Source organism: Panicum virgatum, chromosome 2K (genome assembly GCF_016808335.1).
Source record: "Panicum virgatum strain AP13 chromosome 2K, P.virgatum_v5, whole genome shotgun sequence".
Lineage (NCBI taxonomy): Eukaryota > Viridiplantae > Streptophyta > Magnoliopsida > Poales > Poaceae > Panicum > Panicum virgatum.
Window position 1 is genome coordinate 62,791,761 of NC_053137.1, and position 19,875 is coordinate 62,811,635.

Below are 19,875 nucleotides of genomic sequence, written 5' to 3' on the forward strand. Positions count from 1 at the left end.
TACATTTCCTTCTGACTCGATGAGTTGGAACCAAACATTGGAAAACAAGTGTACCAGACTGCCAGTGCCAGTTGACAATCTGGACCAGGCTTGTTTGACGGAGCTCTAGCCCTAAGAATTTGTATACTATCCTAGCTCCTTCCTCCATTTATACAGGAAAGCCGACACCGACAGCGATGCGGCCAACACTGTGGTGGATCATCTGCCATGACGATTTTCAACATAAATAAGGGCACGTGGTGGCAAATTAACAGTCAAACTGGCAATAATGACGCTTGAGCCAACGTCATGGACGAGTTGAGTGTGCCTCGATTCCTTATATAGGCTGCCTCAGCCACTAACCGAGACATCACAGAAATCATAAGACAGCTTTCATCAGGCAGAAAGAAGCCCACACAGGTTGTTGGAACACGATCTCTGTTAGGATGCTCAGAGCAGCGCAGCTCATTTTCAGGTAACTCTTCAAGCATTTTTCAGATGTATTCAGAGCTGCTGGATTGTTGTTGTAATCTATGATGAATAGCTTTTGGTTATGTTTCTGCTTTGTATCCGTTTCCTTCATTATAGCGAACGATCACTCGAGCTTTGCTGATGGCCTTGCTGTGCCTTGTGAATGCAGGAGGGAGACGGGAAGAGCTCCGGGAGCCTTGCATGGCCTCATCGGTAGCTTCTCAACGGAGTCCAACAGCCAGAGGTTAGCTGGTAAGGTCGCCGTCATCACCGGCGCGGCCAGCGGCATCGGCAAGGCGACCGCCACCGAGTTCATCCGGAACGGCGCCAAGGTGATACTCACCGACGTGCAGGATGACGTCGGCCGCGCCGTGGCCGCGGGCCTCGGCCCCGACGCGTCCTACGCCCGCTGCGACGTCACGGACGAGGCCCAGATCGCGGCCGCGGTGGACCTCGCCGTGGCGCGCCACGGCCACCTGGACGTGCTCTACAGCAACGCGGGCGTGGGGGGCGCCGCGGCCCCCGCGCCGCTGGCGTCGCTGGACCTGGCGGACTTCGACCGCGTCATGTCCGCCAACGCGCGGTCGGCGGTGGCCTGCCTTAAGCACGCCGCGCGCGTCATGGTGCCCCGGGGCAGCGGCTGCGTCCTCTGCACGGGGAGCACCACAGGCATGCTCGGCGGCGTCGCGGCGCTGCCCTACAGCCTGTCCAAGGCCACGGTCATGAGCGTGGTGCGCATGGCGGCGGACGAGCTGGCGCGCTCGGGCGTGCGCGTGAACGCCATCTCCCCGCACGCCATCGCGACGCCGCTGCTGATCCGCTCGCTCGCCAGGCTGCACCCGGGCGTCCCCGACGAGCAGCTGAAGCGGCTGGTGGAGACGGGCATGAGCGAGCTCCGCGGCGCGGTGCTGGAGCTAGAGGACGTGGCGAGGGCGGCCGTGTACCTGGCGTCCGACGAGGCCAAGTTCGTGACCGGGCACAACCTCGTCATCGACGGCGGGTTCACGGTCGGGAAGCGGATCGGCGTGCCGGCGGCGAGATGAGATGCCGGCTGACCCTTCTCATGCGACAAGTCAACATGATCCGTCTATCGGTGAATGGACAAGCTGGTTGGTTCTATTCTATGCGAACGGATGTATTGCTGTCGCTATTATTAGCCTGGGAGTTTAAAAGAGAAACTGACTACATGCCATCAAATAAGTCAACAATTTCACTTGACACAGTCAAGACTTGGAGACGAACAATGGGTAAAATTGACTTGTTCCTCGTTGACTAGCATCTCTGCAACCATTCTACCCCTTGCGTCAGTCAAAATCTTGACAAGAATTGCACGTCACAAACTTTGAAACTCCTTCGCTGTTGCAATTGAAGATTAAAATAAGTCAGGACTGAAGAAAACTAATGCCAATTGAATGCCAGAAGTAAATTCAGTTATCAAAGCACACTCATGTCAAGTGAAACAGGCATGGTCTCCATACAATCAAAAGAAACCGAAGGGGTTACAGTACAATAGAAATGTGCAAAATGATGCAAAAACTAGAAGGTTCCCAATTATGTCATGTCAAACTCAAACTACCTGCAAGGAAATAGGGACAGATTTTTTATCAGCTCTGAACTCAAGCGGGCATAAGCGAATGCGAAAGAGTTAGCTTTGCCTTGGCAGATGACGGACATCATTCTCAACAACCAAAGCTACACGAAACGAAATGAGCACCAGCCACATCTCTGGCATGCTTTTTTACTCCTGCCAAACCTTATCCTCGCAAGGCTGGGCCGCAGGTCCTTTCCCAAGAAGGCGAATCAGGTTCATTTGCCAAACCTATGAGGCGTCAACCTGGGGTGGCATCGATTTTCTTCCTAACTAGCAGAACAAGAATAGCCAATGGAACAAAAAAAAAATGCACGGAATCTTTGAAGAAGCCAAATACCCTCAACACTTGTCAAATAGATATTACATTGTTCCGTTCCTCGGGTGTGCTTGTCCCTTCTCTACCCTACTTAATCTACATTACATGAACAAAACCTTCTTCTACCGTAAGCACAAGAGGAAGCTCTTGGTCTGAATCACTACAGTTTATGAACAACACCTCTAAGTTTTGAATCGAGAAGTCATGTAATCATATTGTGCTTCTTCTGTAAGCTTGTAGCTTGTGTTACATACAAAGAAGGGCTACTCCAGCAGCAGATGCGTGCCGCTGTGACATGTGGCCCCACACGAGGGTATCTCTACCAAAGAATTGTCTATATGTTGCTCCGTCAAACAGCTTTGGATCATAGTGGCTGGAGTTCTTGCTCAGGGGTCACTGAGTCAACAGGTCTGTAGGCAGGTTGACCACTAAATTTCTTTCTCCAAACAAGTACTACTAAAAAGGCTGACAAAGTGAACAAAATAGCTAATAAAATCCCAAGCAGTATAGAGACTACATGTTCTTGAAACCACGACCTGCACCAAAACAAATCGGAAGTTAAATGTAAGTTCTTACTAAATCAAATTCAAGTGAAGATGGGTAGCTGCAGCAGAAATTACTTAAAGAAAACTATCAATTTACACACTACCATGAAATTACCTCAATGAACTTTTCTTTTGGTGCTGAAGAGGTAGGGGGTGTAAATATAACAGAACATGAGAAATACATGAGACTATGGTGTGCTTCTTTGTGAATCTTTCCAAATCATATGTATAGCTGGTTGTGTTTTTTTTCTCTAGAAGATATAACACTTTCCTCCATTTTATGGAGGAAGAGATGCCACAAACAGAAAATATAGATGCTATCAGACATGATACGAACACTGCAACTTACAATAGACACTTCCTCACCTTCTGGTCAAAGGTTGCACATTCCACTCGAGCAACTGATAACTGCCAAGATTTTCAGGCAATTGAACATGATGCTGAGTTAACCGGTAGATGATACCCTGCATAAATCAACACAACAAATTATTCCGTAAAAAAAAAGTGATGCTAAAGTAGTTCTAGCAGGTTCAAGAGTGGATGCTACCATTGCTGTTGTGTTAGACATAGCATTATCAGGTCCTGCTGGGAAAATACCCCATCTGATCAGAGTAGAGTTTCCTTGGCTTGTAACATTCATAACTCGAACCTGTCAAGTTAAGGATCAACTTCAGCCAAAGCACCATGAAACAATCTCCAAACAGCTATGAGATTGGCACAAACTGAAGTAGATGAAATTATGATGCCAAGACATTCACTCTTGACAGAAAAAGAACTGCTCGCATAACTAGCACAACCAAATAGTCACATAATATACTTCATCCTTACCTGACGGGAGTCAATTTCCAGTTCTTTAGCTATCAGCTCAGCCAGCTCATGGAGATGAGGTTTCAGATTTGGGTAAGTAACATTAATGGACATATCAACAGTTATGAGACCAACATCAAATTCTGCAAGTGGAAGATAAAAAGGTATGATAAATCATGTCAATGAGCACAGTAAATCAAGACAGAAATATAGTGCAGTAAGGAAAAATAATGGGTATTGGCACAGTCCATCGCTCCTATCTAAAAAATGATATGATTTCAAATACGTAAAGTACAATAGAAATAAAGCAAACTATTATTGCAAAGAAAAGTGCAACTATCAAATCTAAGAAAAAAATTACTTATCGCTTTAGCTCACAATAATCAGCCTGGTTATTAACAAAATTGCTAGGCATATGAAATGAGAACTTAGAACTAGATTATTAAGCGAGAAAGCAAAGAGTGATGAGTGTGCCAAGCCAAAGATCTAATTAGATAAAAAAAATGTGAAACGTGGATAGAGTACTGTCTCGAAGAACCTTTCAGAGAGGCCCATTGATTGTCTGCTTCATTTCATACAAAAACTAAAGCCCTATCAAGCTCATATTCAGAAGCACGAAACAGCTGGCAACAAAGCAGCCAAAAGGAAACTTATGTCACCTAATACTTACAATTGCACTAATATTCATTTTCTGTTATCCATCATATGATAAGCATGATTGAATAGGAAAAATAAAATAATTAGGCACAAACCTGGTAAACCACTAGGGGCAGGAGCAGGTGACATATCAGCTTGTGAACCTGTATCACTTGAAGGTGCTGGTGAAGGACCACCACCAATATGGAGCCTCTCCCACAATTCCGAACAGTTAGTTTTCCAAAAGCCAATCTTTTCATTGTGACGGTCATAGGTCACAAGTGTATTACGAACTATGATACCTGCCATTAAGCTCACTACTTTAGCTACTTACAATGGCCAAGCATCCAAATGCATAAAAATAATGTGATGTTGTCGTGATCCTGTAATTTCCATAGATTGTTTTACTATGGCATTTGAAGGAATCAAGAATTCAAGATCTTTATCATTTTAGACAGTAGTCATACCAAGGGGTAATATATCTATACCTACTTATAAAGAGCGGACCGTTTCTGCGGTATTGTTGACTTTGGTCCGTCGTTGCATGTTAAAATCATGAGATAATTGGTCGCTGGATCCGAAACGAAGAAGAACACGCGTTTTGGGACACACCGCAGCTCCAGCACCGCCGTGGCGCCTGCGGACGGATGGGTCTCGGCCGGCCGAGGCAGCTCTCCCACGGGGCCGCGGTGCAGCCACGCGCAGCCGGGGCAGCTCCCTCGCGGGTGGCCGGGGCCTGCGGCCTGTGCCGCGCTGGACCCAGAGCCTGTATCTTGCTGCGGCCGTGGCCTTGCAGGGCGAGCAGGGGCTTGAGGAGGGGGCTTGGGGGAAACCTGCAGGTGGCGTGGTGATCTTGCGAAGGAGGAACGTCATGGCTTCCTGCTCCCCATGCCGGAGCGCCCGCACGCTAGAGGCGACGGAGCATGCTGGTTACACTCCACTCAGCATGCCGGCGGCGGAGCTCGCAGTTCCCGCTCGGAGCACCCGGCCAAGCGACCGTACGACGGAGCTCGTGGCTCCCGCACGCACCGCCCATGACAACAGAGCCCACAGCGCTCGTGGCGGGGCACCTCCATGGTGGCGGAGGAGCTTGCCGAATCCTGGCCGCGCAGGGAAACATGCATCAATTTTAGTTTTATATAATCCTGTTCGGTTGCGTCCATCACCCATTGACCCGGTCGCAGCCGCGCAGCGGCCCGACCACAGGGCCACTGATGGCAAGGCAACTGCCGGCACGGGCGCTCTTGGTCAGATTGGGAAGGAGACGGTAGAGGGGGGATGACCTCTTGGATGTGGAGCAGCTATGCAGTGGAGAGGACAGAGGAGATGGAAGAGCTGGCTGATTGGGATAGCAAAGAACAAAGGTGTTAGCGTTTATTTGGAAGGCAAATCGAAGTCTCTTGCTTGGAACTCGGAGGAGAGGGGAGCTAGCTGCTTTTGCTTTGCTATAGCTCATTGATCTGCTCTTGCTTGCACAACACGAAGATAGATCGAGGGAGTAGGGAGGTGGAGGGGTGAGCTGTTGCAAGCAAGAACAAAGGAGGAAGCGAGATTGAATACAAGAGGAAGCATTATTATGAGCTGAGGAAGATCGAGAGCATGTGCTGCTGTGGTCTGGAGCAGCAGTTGCTGTGCTAGGTGGAGAGGAAAGGGAGTTAGAAGAGGCTCACGGCTTGCGGTGTGCTGCATTGCTTCTTTGGTGGGGAGGAAACTGAGCGGATCGGTTATAACTTAGTTACACTTAGGTTAGATTGACGTTGGAGGGGCCTAAATTTGGTCTAAAAAAATAAATTAAGATCATAAAATTTGGTGCAAATAATTTAGACTATTTGTAGAATCCAATTAATAATTAGAAAGAAATTCATTCAAAGAACTAACAAAATAATGTTCATTTGCGTTATTTATATTTAATTTCTACCCGAATAGGATAACTAGATGGTCCGAAATTGAAATTGACGATTAGCTCAAATAGCAAGGTCTAGGTCTCGGTAGTTAGCATTGAGTATTGACTTTCAACTTTACCCGAAAGAGCAAGTTTGGACTTTCAGACTTTGAGATTAAGGGAAATTGACAGGGGACTCAATGTTTAATATCGGAAGGGCATTTTTATCAAATGATTATAGTATTGATTATTATGATTTATGAACTAGGTTCAAGTTTAAAATGCACGCAAATAAAGTCCAAAAAATCTTGAACAAACCTAGAAAAAAACATGAAGACGGTGCTATGAAATTCATATACATTTTTATTAAAAACTAAACAATAGCATCTTGTTATTAGCTAGAAAGGTTCAAATTTAAATATTATAAATGAAATCTTTAAACAAATAGAAATCTTTGAGAATTTTGATTTCTTCATGGTTAATAATATAAGTATATTTTACCCGTAGCAACGCACGGGCATTTTTGCTAGTAATACATCAATAAACAAACAGCTAAAAATTAAAATGTATTATGCACGCAACCAAAAAAAACTTTAGAGCTTTTATTTGCCATTATGGAAGAAGAAACTAGAGTTCTATGCCCTACACTGTTTTAGTTTCAATGTGCAGCTTCCATTACAGAGAAAGTCAGATATGTAGGCTCAAGTTTTGCCTGACAACTCCATAAACATATGGCTCCAAGTTATCTACAATCCTGAACTGATAGCCTGCTTATTTCCTTTTAACAAAAATATTTGTTTGCGCTTTTCATAATGAAGACTAAGCTTGTGCATCTATGCTGGTCAGGTTTTGTGCTAAAACAATCATGCTTTTGTAGGTGCAATGTACACTACAGGATTGAATGATGGCCAAGAGCTGCTTCTCTCTGAAAAAATTAGCAAATATTGACAATGAAATGCCGACATAAGATTTTATTGTTTTAATTAATCACTCATCTCATGAAAGTTTGAATAGATCAAGTTAATAGTAAATACAAATAGCTCAGACATAAGGGGAATATGCTAAACATTTCTTCCCAAGACGCATTTATTTTTCTAATGAAGTTTCCAGCAAATGAAAGTGTATAAGCAGGTCAGAGTACAGCTGTACATATATTCACTCAGCCTATGCTCCTAATACTTTTTATGTGAGATAAGATTAGAAAGTGCTGTATAAGGATGGCACACAATATTCGGGTGTAATGCTACAGAACAAATCTAGTAAGCATGTGCACTTTATAAGTCAATACGCATAAAGGTCTAAAAAATTTCAGTACACATGAAAAGTATAAAAAAAAGGTCAATACACATAAAAAAAGAGCCCAGAGTGTATGAGAGAAGACATTATGGAGTTGTAGAATAGATAAACACTCGAGATGGCCAATAGGCCAGCAAATGTTAAGAGATGTAAAGCAAATGGCAGTAATAAGAAATGTTACAAGATCACAACACATATTGCTTAATACTCTATGAAAGTTGAGTGTCTAACCTCCTAGTAGTGTTGTTGGATCTTTCCCATTTTGGAATACACCCAAACAATATGCCCCATCAACTTTGGAGTGCTTCATTTCAGAAATGAAGGGAACATGAGTAGAAAGCATAGACAGGCAAATTAAATACTATCTCAATTCATTTAGATAGATCTAAGTAATTTCTCATACCCGAAATAAATAATTTTCTGGTGTAATTGAGAGCTTCTGTCCATTTCCAAATACCATGTCAACAGCTGGAAATACCTCATGTAGTTGTGAGACGTTCCTGGAAGTAAGACAATAAATATATAAGTTATACACAAACAATATGGAGAGTGTTATAAGAACATTGAGAATGAGAAATAAATTCATGATAATGATGTGAAAGTCACCTTCCAGCACCTGCAAAGCAGATATCCTTGTAATTCGGATCAGGGCCACGAATTTTCTTGAGAGAATGGACTTTGCTTGTCACCTATTAATTGAGCACATAAAATCATTTAGCATAGTTTTTATCAGCATAACCACCACCTGCTCATTTTAAGTAAAATACACCGGCGGTCCTTGAACTTGTCCTGCAGTGTTCTCTAGGACCCTAAACTCTTAAATTGCAGATCTGGGTCCTTAAAACTTGTTAGCGTATCATTCAAGGTCCAAATAAATCTAATCAGTGAACGTGCAGTCCAGAACCAACTGATGGTGAACCACGCAAGCAAGTATATGCAGATTATTGAGATTTGGGCCTCCAGTGGCACAATTAAGAGATTTGGACCTAAAGTGGCACAAATAACAAGTTCAATGGCTCAGATTTGCATTCCATGACTTAAGGGACTTAGATGACACAGGGCAAGTTTGAGGACTGCTATATGTTTCTCTTTTTAGGAGAATAAAGTAGGACGAAACAAAATCATTTATCTTTCATGCGATGCCATGCAAAAACAAACAAAACAAAATATATGCAGGCGAAGCAGTAACTTTGTAAGTCGTAATCCAGAAGCACATTTATAAAGCAACAAGCAAGAGAATAAAGAGGGAAAAAGGTGCACTGATTAGCTAATAGACATTAAAAAAGACGATAGTGCTAAAGTAGTAGTAGAATTTTATCTAGGGAAGGATACACTTATTTAGGAGTCAAGAGTCATAAAGTTCATTTATGCAAGGTACAAAAGTTAAAATGATGACAAGTGTCATTTTAGTCCACAAAAACTACTGTTAGCTTCTGAAGCTAGAAATGACCTATCTTTTTTACATGGTAAATTGCAAAAGCACAATCCCAAGCAATAGATTCCACATGAAGGAAAAATGACTAGCAAAGAACAAAGATCCAACAAAATCAATTCAGGAATGGAATGGAGGTGAACGCTTGTATTTCTGTTCTTGTTAATGGAAATGGGGTAAAGGCCCCGGTTCGAAAAAAAAGGAAAGGAATGGAGGTGGAAGGCAAATATCTTACAGCATCTTTAAAAGCCACAAAAGCTTGCTCTGGCAAATAAGCATATGTGGTTCCGCTATCCAAAACAGTCCCATGTTTGCTGTCAAAGACCCTTGGGTCTACCCGCAATGCCTTTCCACCAACATGTATTTCCTTTAACTCAATGTTGTAATACGGGCTGTCGTCATTTAGAGATAAGCTAGTAAAAATACATCGCATGAAAGGAAAATTATCTGCTGCCGTATAAAAAAACTATATATTACCTGCGGACTGGGTCTGAACGTGAGAAAACCATGTCAGAAGGAGAAGGCATTCCACCAAGGACCATAGCACCACCACCAACATCCATTCCACCATAGCACAAAGAGAACGAATCACTTATAACACCCTTATCAACAAGCTGATCCATTATGCTAAGTTGACCACGACCCAGTCCCATTATACCATCAGCATGCTGGCTGAACAAATCTCCAGTTTCAGAATTTTCACAGCCAAAAACAGCACGCTGTGGCTTAAGTTCACTCTCTCTACCAAAAGACACAATGTCCTCACCAAGCACCCCACTGCTGGAGCTCATTTCAGCATACTGCCTCTCGTAAGTGCACTGATTTTTGTCATTGTCACAAGTACAGTCGACATTGCATTTTACTGGTGAATATGTACTGGATAGATCAGGTTGAAATCTTGGATCCTACATCAACCAAACTTCAGATTATCTTACTGTAGATGAATTAATTTCTACGCAATTCAAAATATACATACAAGTATACTAGATAATAACAACAATCTCCAAGATAAATAGCTGGAGCAACTCAAGTGTTACCGCACTTTAGGGTGCTACCATGCATAGCATCGCATGGCAGCACCCTCAAAAGTGCATAAAAAAATTTGATTAAAAATATGAATAGATGGATGTCATCATCAACGATCATGTTCAGTTTTGCATGATGGTAGATGATGACATGATCCATCCACTCATGATTCTTATTGACTTTTGATGCACCTTTAGGGGCGCTACAGTGTGTTGGTAGCACGCTAGCACCAAGGCTCAGGGTATTACAAGCCATCAATGCATTTACAAAGTTGCATCAAGAAGATTTCAGGATGCTACAAAAGAATAATCTATCATCTGAGTACTAGCAATATTGATAAAGGGAAGCCCAATTTGTTCAAGGATAAGAATGTATTACCCTCAGGTTTCACTTACGATAATATATCGTGCTGACATGACACACCAATGTAAGGCCCTGGACCAATGTACTGGCTTGCCAAAATTATTACATAGAGGGCGAGTCAAGTATATTTAGTCTTCAGTTTATATTCTCGTTTTTCTTTCAAAAATATATGATGATTGACATGATATCAAACATCAATGGGAGGTTTCTAAGATACTCTACAATATAAAACTATCTCATGGCTAACCATGAAGAAGACGGTGCAAAAGAAGTCTTAACTCTGAACATGTACCAGAAAATATGATGTAAAATATTTTCCTTTGTGCAAAGATGCATTAAACCTATATATTTAATAGTGATATGATCTCTCAAATTTCGAAATGGTGAAGCAAATTAATAGCTCTACTAAGTACTAACGCAAAGGTATGACAAAACCAAACACTTGTTGGCAATATACATGGGACCCACTTGACATGGAGAGAAAGATAAGCAATTGGCTAACAATTGTTAATGACAAAACCAAGGCCAATGGCTGGCAATCCAATGTTATAAGTTGCGACCAAGATTGACATTGTGCATGTTGGGAAGTGTGGAACATAGACTATGCATTTCAGGAATTGACCATTAAGAAAATCATATAAAGTATAGCCTGTAGGTTGAAGCCACATCCTCAGTCCATACTAGTACAATTTATCAACAACCCATGACTAAACGGGAACTCCCTAGTGTACCTGCAAGTGAAAAGTGAAAAGCTTCATACAGCTAGAGTTCCCATATACCGATGCACATCAAGTAGCCTCATAAACCCATATAATTCACATAATCATGAATTAGCTAAGTTCACTAGTTCAGCTTCACAAGTTGGTTTCACAAATACATGTGTACTACCATCCTAATCAATAATATCATCACACACAGCTCCAAGCTGATAACTGAGCAGAAAGCAAAAGAATCCAGCCCCACCTGGTGATTGCCGCACTGCTCGCAGGAGGCGCAGGGCACGTACGTGACGGTGCTCCCGGAGTCAACGATCAGCGCGAACTCCTGCGGGGGCGTCCCGATGTACAGCCTCGTCGTGTAGTACCTGAACCAGACCGACAGCACGCACCGAGCTCCGCGCCTCAGATCCAGCATAGCATCCAAAGAATTGGGCGAAACCAAGAGCATTAAAAAAACCGAGCTGTACCGACCCGTTGGTGAGAAGATCGTCGTGGAGGCGCATGCGCGCGTTGGGGTGCGCCCCTCCGCCTAGCCCGCGCCGCAACGAGCCGGCGAGCTGGCTAGCGTTGGGGTAGGAGCGCGTGAGCGGGAGGAACAGCGGTGGCCCCGGCGCGGGCCGATCGGGGGATCCGGCGGCGGCCCCGGACGCGGCGGCCAGGAGGAGGACGGCGGCGAGGACCTGGAGCGAGCCGGGCCGAGGCCGGCCGCGACTCGCCATGGAGCGGCCTCGTCGCGCGGGGAAAATGGGGAGGAAGGGGAGGGTGTGGGGGAGGTCGTCTCGCCGAGGCCGGGTCCAGGCGACTACTTGTTAGAAGAAGAGGAGGGAGGGTGGAGGGCAATCCAGTAAATGCACGGCGCCTTCCAGGGGCTGCCCCGACCGGCATGTCGCCACGTCGGATATATTTTCCGCTGGAGATGGCTGCAGGTTCAAGCTTTGGACCCGACAGGTGGGGATCACTGCTCTTAGGGCCCACGTGCCTGAGTCTCCCGCATCGCATTGGATAGCGCGAGTAAGTGTGTGTAATGTCGAGTCTCCTTTTTAGTCGTTGTTGGAGTGAACAGTAGAGATGGAGTGGAGGAGTGGGCGTTGACGAGCCGGGCAGTTTTTGAGAGTAATTACGAGATGAGCAGTTGAGCTTGAACAGGATCTCACGAATGAAAAATCCAAGAAAGGGAGAGCCGGAGCCTGGTGGGAGATGCATGTGGTCTATTGTCTTCAGTATCATGGAGGCTGCGCACGGTTCAGAGAAACTGACCAGTCAGGTTGGCGCGCTAAGCGCGCCTATAAAAAAATATTGACCTAAAATATTAATAGAAAGATATTATTTGCTACTATATTTGAAACAACATTGTATCGATGTATAGAATTAAATCTAAAAATTACAGTAAAACGGCATAGTAGTTTAGAGTCTGAGAACGCGCCAATCTCAAGCATTTTAGTATAGAGGTACAGACAATTTTTCCTTAGGAATTCGTTTTTTTTGTGTCAGTAGATATAGTTTGATTACTTTAGTAGGGAAAAAAAGATTAGAAATGAATGAACAGCTCAAGTATATTTTGTGAGTTTACGGAGGGAAACCCAAAGCCAAAAAGTAGTAGAACTACCACGTGTGAATATAGTATACAAAGTTTAGTTATTATTTTTATAAGTAGGAAGTAGTTAAATATATTTTGTATTGTCAAATAATGGAAGGAAAATAATTTTTTTAAGATAAAAAGGCTCACTTAATAGAACCATGGGCCCCACGTGGGTCCGTCTGAATAGCGCATGGGTCCCACGTGGGTCCCGCCTGAATAGCACGTGGGTCCCACCTGAATAGTATGTGGGACTCGCATAAACAGTGCATAGGTCCCACGTGGGGCCACGATTCACGGAAACGCTCCGATTCTTGGAGCTTTAGTATAGTATATATATATTAATTATTCGCAAATTTTTTCCAGATCGGAGAAAATTGTCAGTCTCATGTCTCTTTATTCTTAGGAAAGGCAAATGTTACTGTATCATGCTTTTCGTGACAAAGGATCGTAGGCTGTCGGATTAGCAAGTCCAAGCCATGCCTGCTGCAATCTGCAAGTTGAGAATATTATTTCCGTAAAGATTGTCAGCTCTGCAAAGTGCTTAGAAAGTTTTGCACTCAACGAACCTTTTGGCTTTTGCAACTAAAACGCAACAGCAGCAAAATGTTATCACAGGAGACTGGGTGGCGGTGACAGACGATACAAAACACTCGACAAGTCAGGAATACAGCACCAAGAAAAAAATAAGAGTGCAGCGTGCAAGGTACATGTAGCATGTCATGAGTGCGCTTAGAATTTGATCGCCGCCTCACACAGGCTTTGAGCGAAACTCTACATCAGTTACACCTACAAAACCCACTGCAATAGATGAGGAACAGAATAAGTTACATCCCAGTTTGACGGGAAGTCGGGTGCCATATCCAGACATCCTTCATCACCAGGAGGGCATTTTGAGAGAAGTCAATCTATGGCTGCTGGGTAGGGCGATAACCAGATCCTAAATAGTTTGCGTAGCTGCTGGAAGCAGACGGCCCTGAAGTGCCTGAGTAACCTGCATATCCGCTTGCACCTGGCAGCGCTCCTGGTCCAACGTATGCAACTTTATAGGGGCTTGAATTGTATGATGCTGCCACTGACCCTGGGGTGTACTGAAACGGTTTGGGGGCACTGAATGGTTCACGGTAGGAAGAAAATGCCCCAGCGTCATATGCAGGGGCTGGTGGAGTGTAGTGGTACCGGTCAGCTGCTCCATATCTTTCAGGAAGAGGAGCCATTGGCGCAGAAGCACGAGAGGGAATTGGAGCAGGAGCACGCTGCCAGTTACTGACTGGAAATGGAGGTCTGCGAGCACCTGAACCAACAGGACCAGCTGGTCTCCGAGGAAATGAAGTACCAGGGCCTCGAGGCTTCTTTGAGTAAGCACGCCCAGCATCAGATGATGGCCTTTTCTCACTCTTAGGCTTCAGCTCAGAAACACGCTTTTGGAGAGGGCCAAGTGAATACTCCTTCTGAAGCTTATACTCTTCGATGCACTTTATTACAGCCCTCAAAGCAAGTAGCTCCTTGGTCTTAGAGTCATCCTGAAAAATGGATTAAGCAAGCTGAACAATCAGCTAAACAATATATATAATCTAATAAACAGAAGTAAAAAAACAGAGGACCAAAAATTGAACATGAAATTATCCAGGCACACAAAACAATATTAAAAAAAGAAGTTATACGAATCAGCACTAATACAGTGTGGTTGTTATTCCAAAATTGATAGGTGGAGCATAAGTGCCGACAAAATGCAAGTTACCACCATTCACAGACAGAAAGTTCTTGAGGTAAAGTTCTCAAATCTCAGTTTGACAAACTTATCAACCATGACTTCCCAGTTTGAATTGCTTTACCAGCAATAGGAATTGATTTTTATCCAGATTTTTGCTCTCTCGCTATTTGTCAACAGATGCTCTCATATTCAAGTCATTAACCTTGACAGGTTTTCCCCCTTTTTTTTCCTAACTGGTTCTTTATATTACATGGTGCAAAACCCAAATTATTCCGAAAATCTAAATAAAAGTTGATTAGATCTTATCTCAAAATCTTCAGAACCCTTAAATGAGATGTTCAAGGGGTTCCCAAATCAAACAAGAAAAAAGAAAATAAAGAACTTAATAATCTGAAGCTTTATTTTATAGTATTCAAAAAAAGCTGAAAATTCTGCATTTAAACCATCCTAAAAGCATTCAACATGGAATCAATTCTGACAATGAAGCAGACCATGCCTATTCATAAGAATTTGATAGTCTCATCAAGTCGAAGGATGATAAAACAAACCTTTGAAGAGGTTGCACTGGCATCCCCATTATTGCCAAATGTATCTTTTAATTCATCTACATATGTCTTTAACAGAGGTGCAGGGGGAAAGGTCTCCGAAAGCCCGAAAGCTTGTATGAAATGAACTGCATCAATTTGCCTGTGCCTGTTAACCAATTCTTCAATGATACCTACAAAGATACAAAGTCAATAGAACTATTTTAAAACACCGACTTCATGCAGAAAATAATGCTTTGCACAGAACAGTAATGAAATTTTAGTTCTCTAGATGGTCGTGGGGCTTAGCGATATGAACAACAGCAGCCTAGCAAATTAAGGGATGAGAACACCTTGTGGCATTCTGTGTGGATACCAACCTGGTATTCTCTCATTAAGACCAAGAGAGCGACAGGTCACAGCAGTCTGCTTGCGACGAGAGACAGCAACTACGATCTTGCATAGTTCATCTTCGTCAAGCACCGAATCAACATTAAAAGTTGTAAGAAGCTGCAGGAATGCCTGTGCTTCCAATGACGAGCCATTAGAAGCATCTAGGTCAACCTCAGCTAACTTACTCTTCCACTCTTCGGCAATTGCCTTGGCTTGCTCCTTAATTTCAGAGCTCCAAGAGTCATTGCCAGCTTGCTCCTTGGCCCCTAGTGCAGGTGATATAGCTTCCATTAAAAGAATACAGCTCCTGCGCTGGACCTCAAGGGCATTTTGTTTATTCCCAGGTGAATCGGTTTGGTCTGGTGGGAAGAAACCCTCCAGGGAATCAAGCACAAGGCGGGCAGGGTCAGTTGCACATCTTAGTGCAACAGGAAGTTCATCACGAAGACTAGCAAGTTTTTTACAATTTTCTGAAAGGAATTTCAGAAGGCCTTTGGTGTCCATCTGCTCACATAGTTCCTTCAATACAGGACGAGGCTTAACCTCAACAGGTGAAGCTTCAGATGGGTCGCCTGACCCACTAGCAGGGGTATTCGCCTCTGAAGCATGAGATGCATTGTTGCCATTGGTTGAGGTACTTACCTTTTTGCCTTTGCTTCCATTGGCATCAAGTATCTCAGCAAGCTCCACCTTATATTTTTGGCGCACTTCAGCTAGAGAAGAGACAGCAGCATCTCTTAGCTCCTGAAGCTGGTTCAAGGAAGCTCGCTCTTTTGCAGAAACATTAGCCTCTTTCTCTGCAATCAGCCTACCAGCTTCGGTTTTCTTTTCTTCTAATGCCTTCTGCTTCTCTATTAGTTCATCAAACTTGCTTCTGTACGACTTATCAACATTGAGGAAATATTCTTTGATATCACCCCAATTCATGCCATTCTGCAACTGCAGAGATGCTTCAGTGTGGGATTTCAACTTGCCAAATACTTCAGCAAGCTGTTCCAGCATAGACATTGTAGACTCAGAACCACCAGAATTGTTCAAAGTAGCTTCTGTGGCCATTTTGCAATAAAACCAACAATTGCCTGAAGAGACACAAGATAATATATTGTGAGTTTGAGAACAGGAAGTGACTGAGCACAAATACATATTGTTAACACAACATGATAAGCAAAGAGTAAAAAAAACAAAAGGTGGACAGCTTTAGTACAAATAATGTAGCCAGAACATGGAATTTTCGTTCTAGCTTTGCTTGCTAATCTGTTGGAGAAAAACACGAACTTGACAGTAAAGAAAATGAAATCCCCATATTATTAATATATTATACTGGTGTGTGTTTTCCCTCATTTTGACAGCGAAGCATAGAATACCTACCTTACAGGCTGCCATGTGTAATCTAGAAATTCCTCTTTTATATAAAAAAATTGGTGTTATTGGACCGTTAATTTGCCATCCACTGTTAAAAACGATGGGATTAATGCTGATTGCTAAAAAAGGGGCCAAATTATGTCCTCTCCTTTCAGTTCATGTACAATTTCAATTTTTTCTTATACCTATTTTCCCCCCCGAATGGTCAACCTGATTGTACAATAGAACCAGACTGGCTGATCAGGGATTAATTCTGGGTTGGATTGAGTGAAACGTTATAATTATCCTATGCAAAAATAACACAGAAACAACTGTGTAATTAGATTTTGTAGAAGTACTAATAACAGGAAAGTGGCATCTGTTCAGCCAACCCACCATGTAGCCATCACACAAAAATCAACCTTCAAACTGGATTTCTAATTTTTAAGTATTTGTTTTGAAACATATGGTTCCATACAGACAAATTCAAAAATCCATTGCACCCTTCTGTATGATTACAGAATGCAAAGCTGCCCCCCAACGATTCAACAAAATGTTAAGCACCTAATCAACAGTCCAGAACCAGTAAAACGACAAGATCAGTCCATGACTACTCTTTCCCGGATAATATGCAGGAGAGCTGTTCAGCAATATATTAAGCAAAAAAAATAGAGCTTTACACCCACAGCCATGAACCTAGAAAATTAGTGCTCCTGCAGGAAAAACAGAGTGGAGATGAGACAGAGAACATGGCAGGCAGCGCGACGGGGTGCCAGTAGCGTGCGAGGAGAGAGGCACAGAGATGGAGAGGGGGTACTAATGCTCGAGAGGGGTGGGGGGAGCTGTCCGCCTGCCTGCTGCCACGAGCGAGGTGGGGGAGAGATGGATGGGGACTTGGGGAGATGTAGGCGGAGGTACCTGCAGGAGCCGCCGCGCCGTAGACGGACGAAGGGGGAGGCCGGTGAAGCCCTCGGCGGTCGCGCTCGCGCCGCCCAGCCCTCTGCCACTCGCCGTCGCCCGCGCGCCGCTGCTAGGGTTAGCCGGTACGGAGAGGCCGAGGCTCGACGAGAAGGGAAGGGACGGCGTCGGTCGGTCGACTGGGGCGGGGCGGGACGGGATCGGGAGTTGGGTGCGAGTTCTGGGCTGCCTGTTGACCGAATCACACGAGCCTCGTGTTGAGCTGGGCCGTTCTTCTTTGCTGCTCAGGAGGCCGAAGTCGGTTTTCTCTGCGGTTCAAAACGGGCCTAGACGTTCCCCAAGCCGGGCCCATTTATGCAGCCCATAGAACAAATAGGCCTCGTGGCAGTGATTTGTATTTTTTTTCAAAAACTTCATAAAGCGCATGAGAATGGGCCCAGTAGAACGCTCATGTCCTTCTAGAATTTCATTCATGTGGACGGAGAGAGAGTGAGAAGCGACGACAAAACACGTGTTACAAGGCCGTCGGGTCCAGCTGGCTTCCACGACGGCAGGACCAGAAATGCTGGAGGCCATTTTTCGATGCGCGTGGGAGGGAAACACGGAAGCGTCAGAGCCCGAGACGAGGAAGCAGGCAGCGCTCCAGTCTCCGGCACACCGGCAGCAGGGCGCGCGCGCGCGCGGGCGCGGGCGCGGCGAGGGAGCTCGATCGCCTCGCCCTCCCGGCGCCGGCCCCTCCTCGTGCGTCGGCTCCCACCTTGCTCCGCGGATGAGCACGGTTGACCGGCCGGTCCGCCGGTGGTACAGCGGCAGCGGCACGTGAGCCTTTTTCGCTCTTCGGGGGCAGCGGCGCCTGCGACCACGCGCTCCTGTGTCCTGCCGAGCTAGCACACCGGCTCACCCAAACCGCCCCCGGCCGCTCAACGGCAAAAGGCCGCCGGGCTCCATCGCATCTGTTGATTGGCCATCGGCTAGCATTAGCACGGTCTAGACGATCATGCACGCACTGATGCGCACGGCGCAGCACAGTATCGCGTGCATGTCTTGGACCCTCGCTCGTGTGGCCATGCAAACGGAGTCAACGCAGGCTCACAGGAGTCACGGTCGCAGGCATTATCCAGATAGCAACCCGTCAGGGGCGAGCACCCTGCATCCACATTCCCCGCGTTTGGCTTTCTGCGCCGTGAATGGAACCAATAATCAATCCGTCCGGATGATATGGACGGACGCACTGCTTGTCTGCTTCTCCGACCCCGACAGTTCCGCACGCCTGCCGGCCGCGGCTGTACGGGGTACTCCGCGCCGCACGATGCAGCTCAGCTCAGATATCGCTTGGCAAGACGACAAGCACGGGACGGGGACGGGGACGAGGACGAGCAGGGTATGGATCAACGGTCAAAGGCGGCAGCGGCAGCGGCGCGGCTGGCACGCGGAACGGGCGTCGCGGTCGTGCGATATCCGTCACGAGCCCCCGACGATCCTCCTGCACAGTGTCTGCAGAGCCCCAGCGCCAGTGCCCAATTTGGCCGCGGCCGCACGCAACGAAAACGAAGCGCCCGCCTACCGCGCCGGAGCAGAGGAGCAATACAAAACGGCACGGTCCGCGCGACGACGCGCGCCCTGGGGTGGCGCGGCGGGCGCTGGAAAAGCGGCTGGCGCGCGGGACTCCGGCAGGGAGACCCGCATCTGTGTCCCGGCCCGGCCGGGCGGCGATTCCGACGGCCACCGAGCTCCCCTCTCTCGTCCGCCGCTCCCCGGACGGGTAGAAAGGCAGCCAGGTAGGCGCGCGCGCGCGCGCGCGTTGACCTGCCGCTATCGCGGACGCTGGCCACTCGCAGTCGGACGCGGCCAAAGCCCACGATTCGCGCGTGATCCGCACTGCGTTCCGCAGGGTTGACCTGACCCCCCAAACCCTGTGGCTTGCCCCGGCCAGAAAAGAAACCGTGGGTGCCCTGCCCTTTTGACAACTTGTGCTGTGGGAGCTGAATGCTTCCGCTTGGCACATCACACACTGCAGCTGTGCAGGCAGGCAGGGGGCAGGGCGAGGTCCTTTTTACTACGACTGTGCTGTACTGTGCGCGGGGAGCGCACAAGGCGACGAGCGGATCTCACCGCATCGCCGGACGCGTCGTCTGGTGCGCGCGGAGTCAAAGTCCCGGAGATCTTGTAACAGCGACGGCGACGCGAACCCGGAGATAGGCACGGCACGCGCCCGAGAGTCAAAACGCTCAAGCCGGGGGCGTGTCCGGCAGTGGGCACGACACGACAGATATCCTATGCGCCGTCCAAGCCCGAGCTCCTCCCCAGCGGCCAGTGCTCGCACGCAGCCGCATGCCTTTCGGAGAG

The 19,875-nt window shown here is 46.2% G+C and overlaps 3 protein-coding genes across 4 annotated transcripts; 1 reads left to right on the top strand and 2 right to left on the bottom strand.

Annotated features, from left to right (window-relative positions):
• The first annotated feature begins 252 nt into the window (after positions 1-252).
• LOC120693428 (momilactone A synthase-like) lies at positions 253-1,728 on the top strand. Its single transcript, XM_039976857.1, has 2 exons — positions 253-454; positions 620-1,728. Exons 1-2 carry the CDS (start codon positions 426-428, stop codon positions 1,491-1,493), a joined length of 903 nt encoding a protein of 300 aa, XP_039832791.1. The 5' UTR covers positions 253-425; the 3' UTR covers positions 1,494-1,728.
• Positions 1,729-2,358: 630 nt separating this feature from the next.
• On the bottom strand, positions 2,359-11,935 carry LOC120693410 (aspartic proteinase 36-like). Of its 2 annotated transcripts, none has more exons than XM_039976838.1 (12): positions 11,535-11,935; positions 11,308-11,428; positions 9,433-9,860; positions 9,191-9,347; positions 8,130-8,212; positions 7,927-8,023; positions 7,755-7,827; positions 4,462-4,647; positions 3,731-3,852; positions 3,450-3,551; positions 3,269-3,366; positions 2,359-2,893 (listed from the first exon to the last, which is right to left on the bottom strand). In XM_039976838.1, the coding sequence occupies exons 1-12, from the start codon at positions 11,780-11,782 to the stop codon at positions 2,722-2,724; spliced, it is 1,887 nt and encodes a 628-aa protein (XP_039832772.1). In that variant the 5' UTR covers positions 11,783-11,935; the 3' UTR covers positions 2,359-2,721. The 2 variants fall into 2 exon arrangements, with proteins under 2 accessions (XP_039832772.1, XP_039832780.1); XM_039976846.1 differs by having other exon boundaries at positions 3,252-3,366; positions 11,535-11,850.
• Positions 11,936-13,246: 1,311 nt separating this feature from the next.
• Positions 13,247-17,722, bottom strand: LOC120693436 (FRIGIDA-like protein 3). The gene is made up of 4 exons (XM_039976867.1): positions 17,530-17,722; positions 15,258-16,349; positions 14,902-15,071; positions 13,247-14,162 (listed from the first exon to the last, which is right to left on the bottom strand). The coding sequence occupies exons 2-4, from the start codon at positions 16,324-16,326 to the stop codon at positions 13,548-13,550; spliced, it is 1,854 nt and encodes a 617-aa protein (XP_039832801.1). The 5' UTR covers positions 16,327-16,349; positions 17,530-17,722; the 3' UTR covers positions 13,247-13,547.
• Between the last annotated feature and the right edge of the window lie 2,153 nt (positions 17,723-19,875).

Coding starts and splice junctions, on each gene's coding strand:
- LOC120693428 (XM_039976857.1), top strand. CDS start 426: ATGCTCAGAGCAGCGCAGCTCATTTTCAG. Junction 455..619: donor GCAGCGCAGCTCATTTTCAG/GTAACTCTTCAA, acceptor TTGTGAATGCAG/GAGGGAGACGGGAAGAGCTC.
- LOC120693410 (XM_039976838.1), bottom strand. CDS start 11,782: ATGGCGAGTCGCGGCCGGCCTCGGCCCGGCTCGCTCCAGGTCCTCGCC. Junction 9,861..11,307: donor AGCAGTGCGGCAATCACCAG/GTGGGGCTGGAT, acceptor TGGTTGATGTAG/GATCCAAGATTTCAACCTGA. Junction 3,853..4,461: donor TGCCCCTAGTGGTTTACCAG/GTTTGTGCCTAA, acceptor TTCCACTTGCAG/AATTTGATGTTGGTCTCATA.
- LOC120693436 (XM_039976867.1), bottom strand. CDS start 16,326: ATGGCCACAGAAGCTACTTTGAACAATTCTGGTGGTTCTGAGTCTACA. Junction 15,072..15,257: donor TCTTAATGAGAGAATACCAG/GTTGGTATCCAC, acceptor GTATCTTTGTAG/GTATCATTGAAGAATTGGTT. Junction 14,163..14,901: donor CCAGTGCAACCTCTTCAAAG/GTTTGTTTTATC, acceptor TCCATTTTTCAG/GATGACTCTAAGACCAAGGA.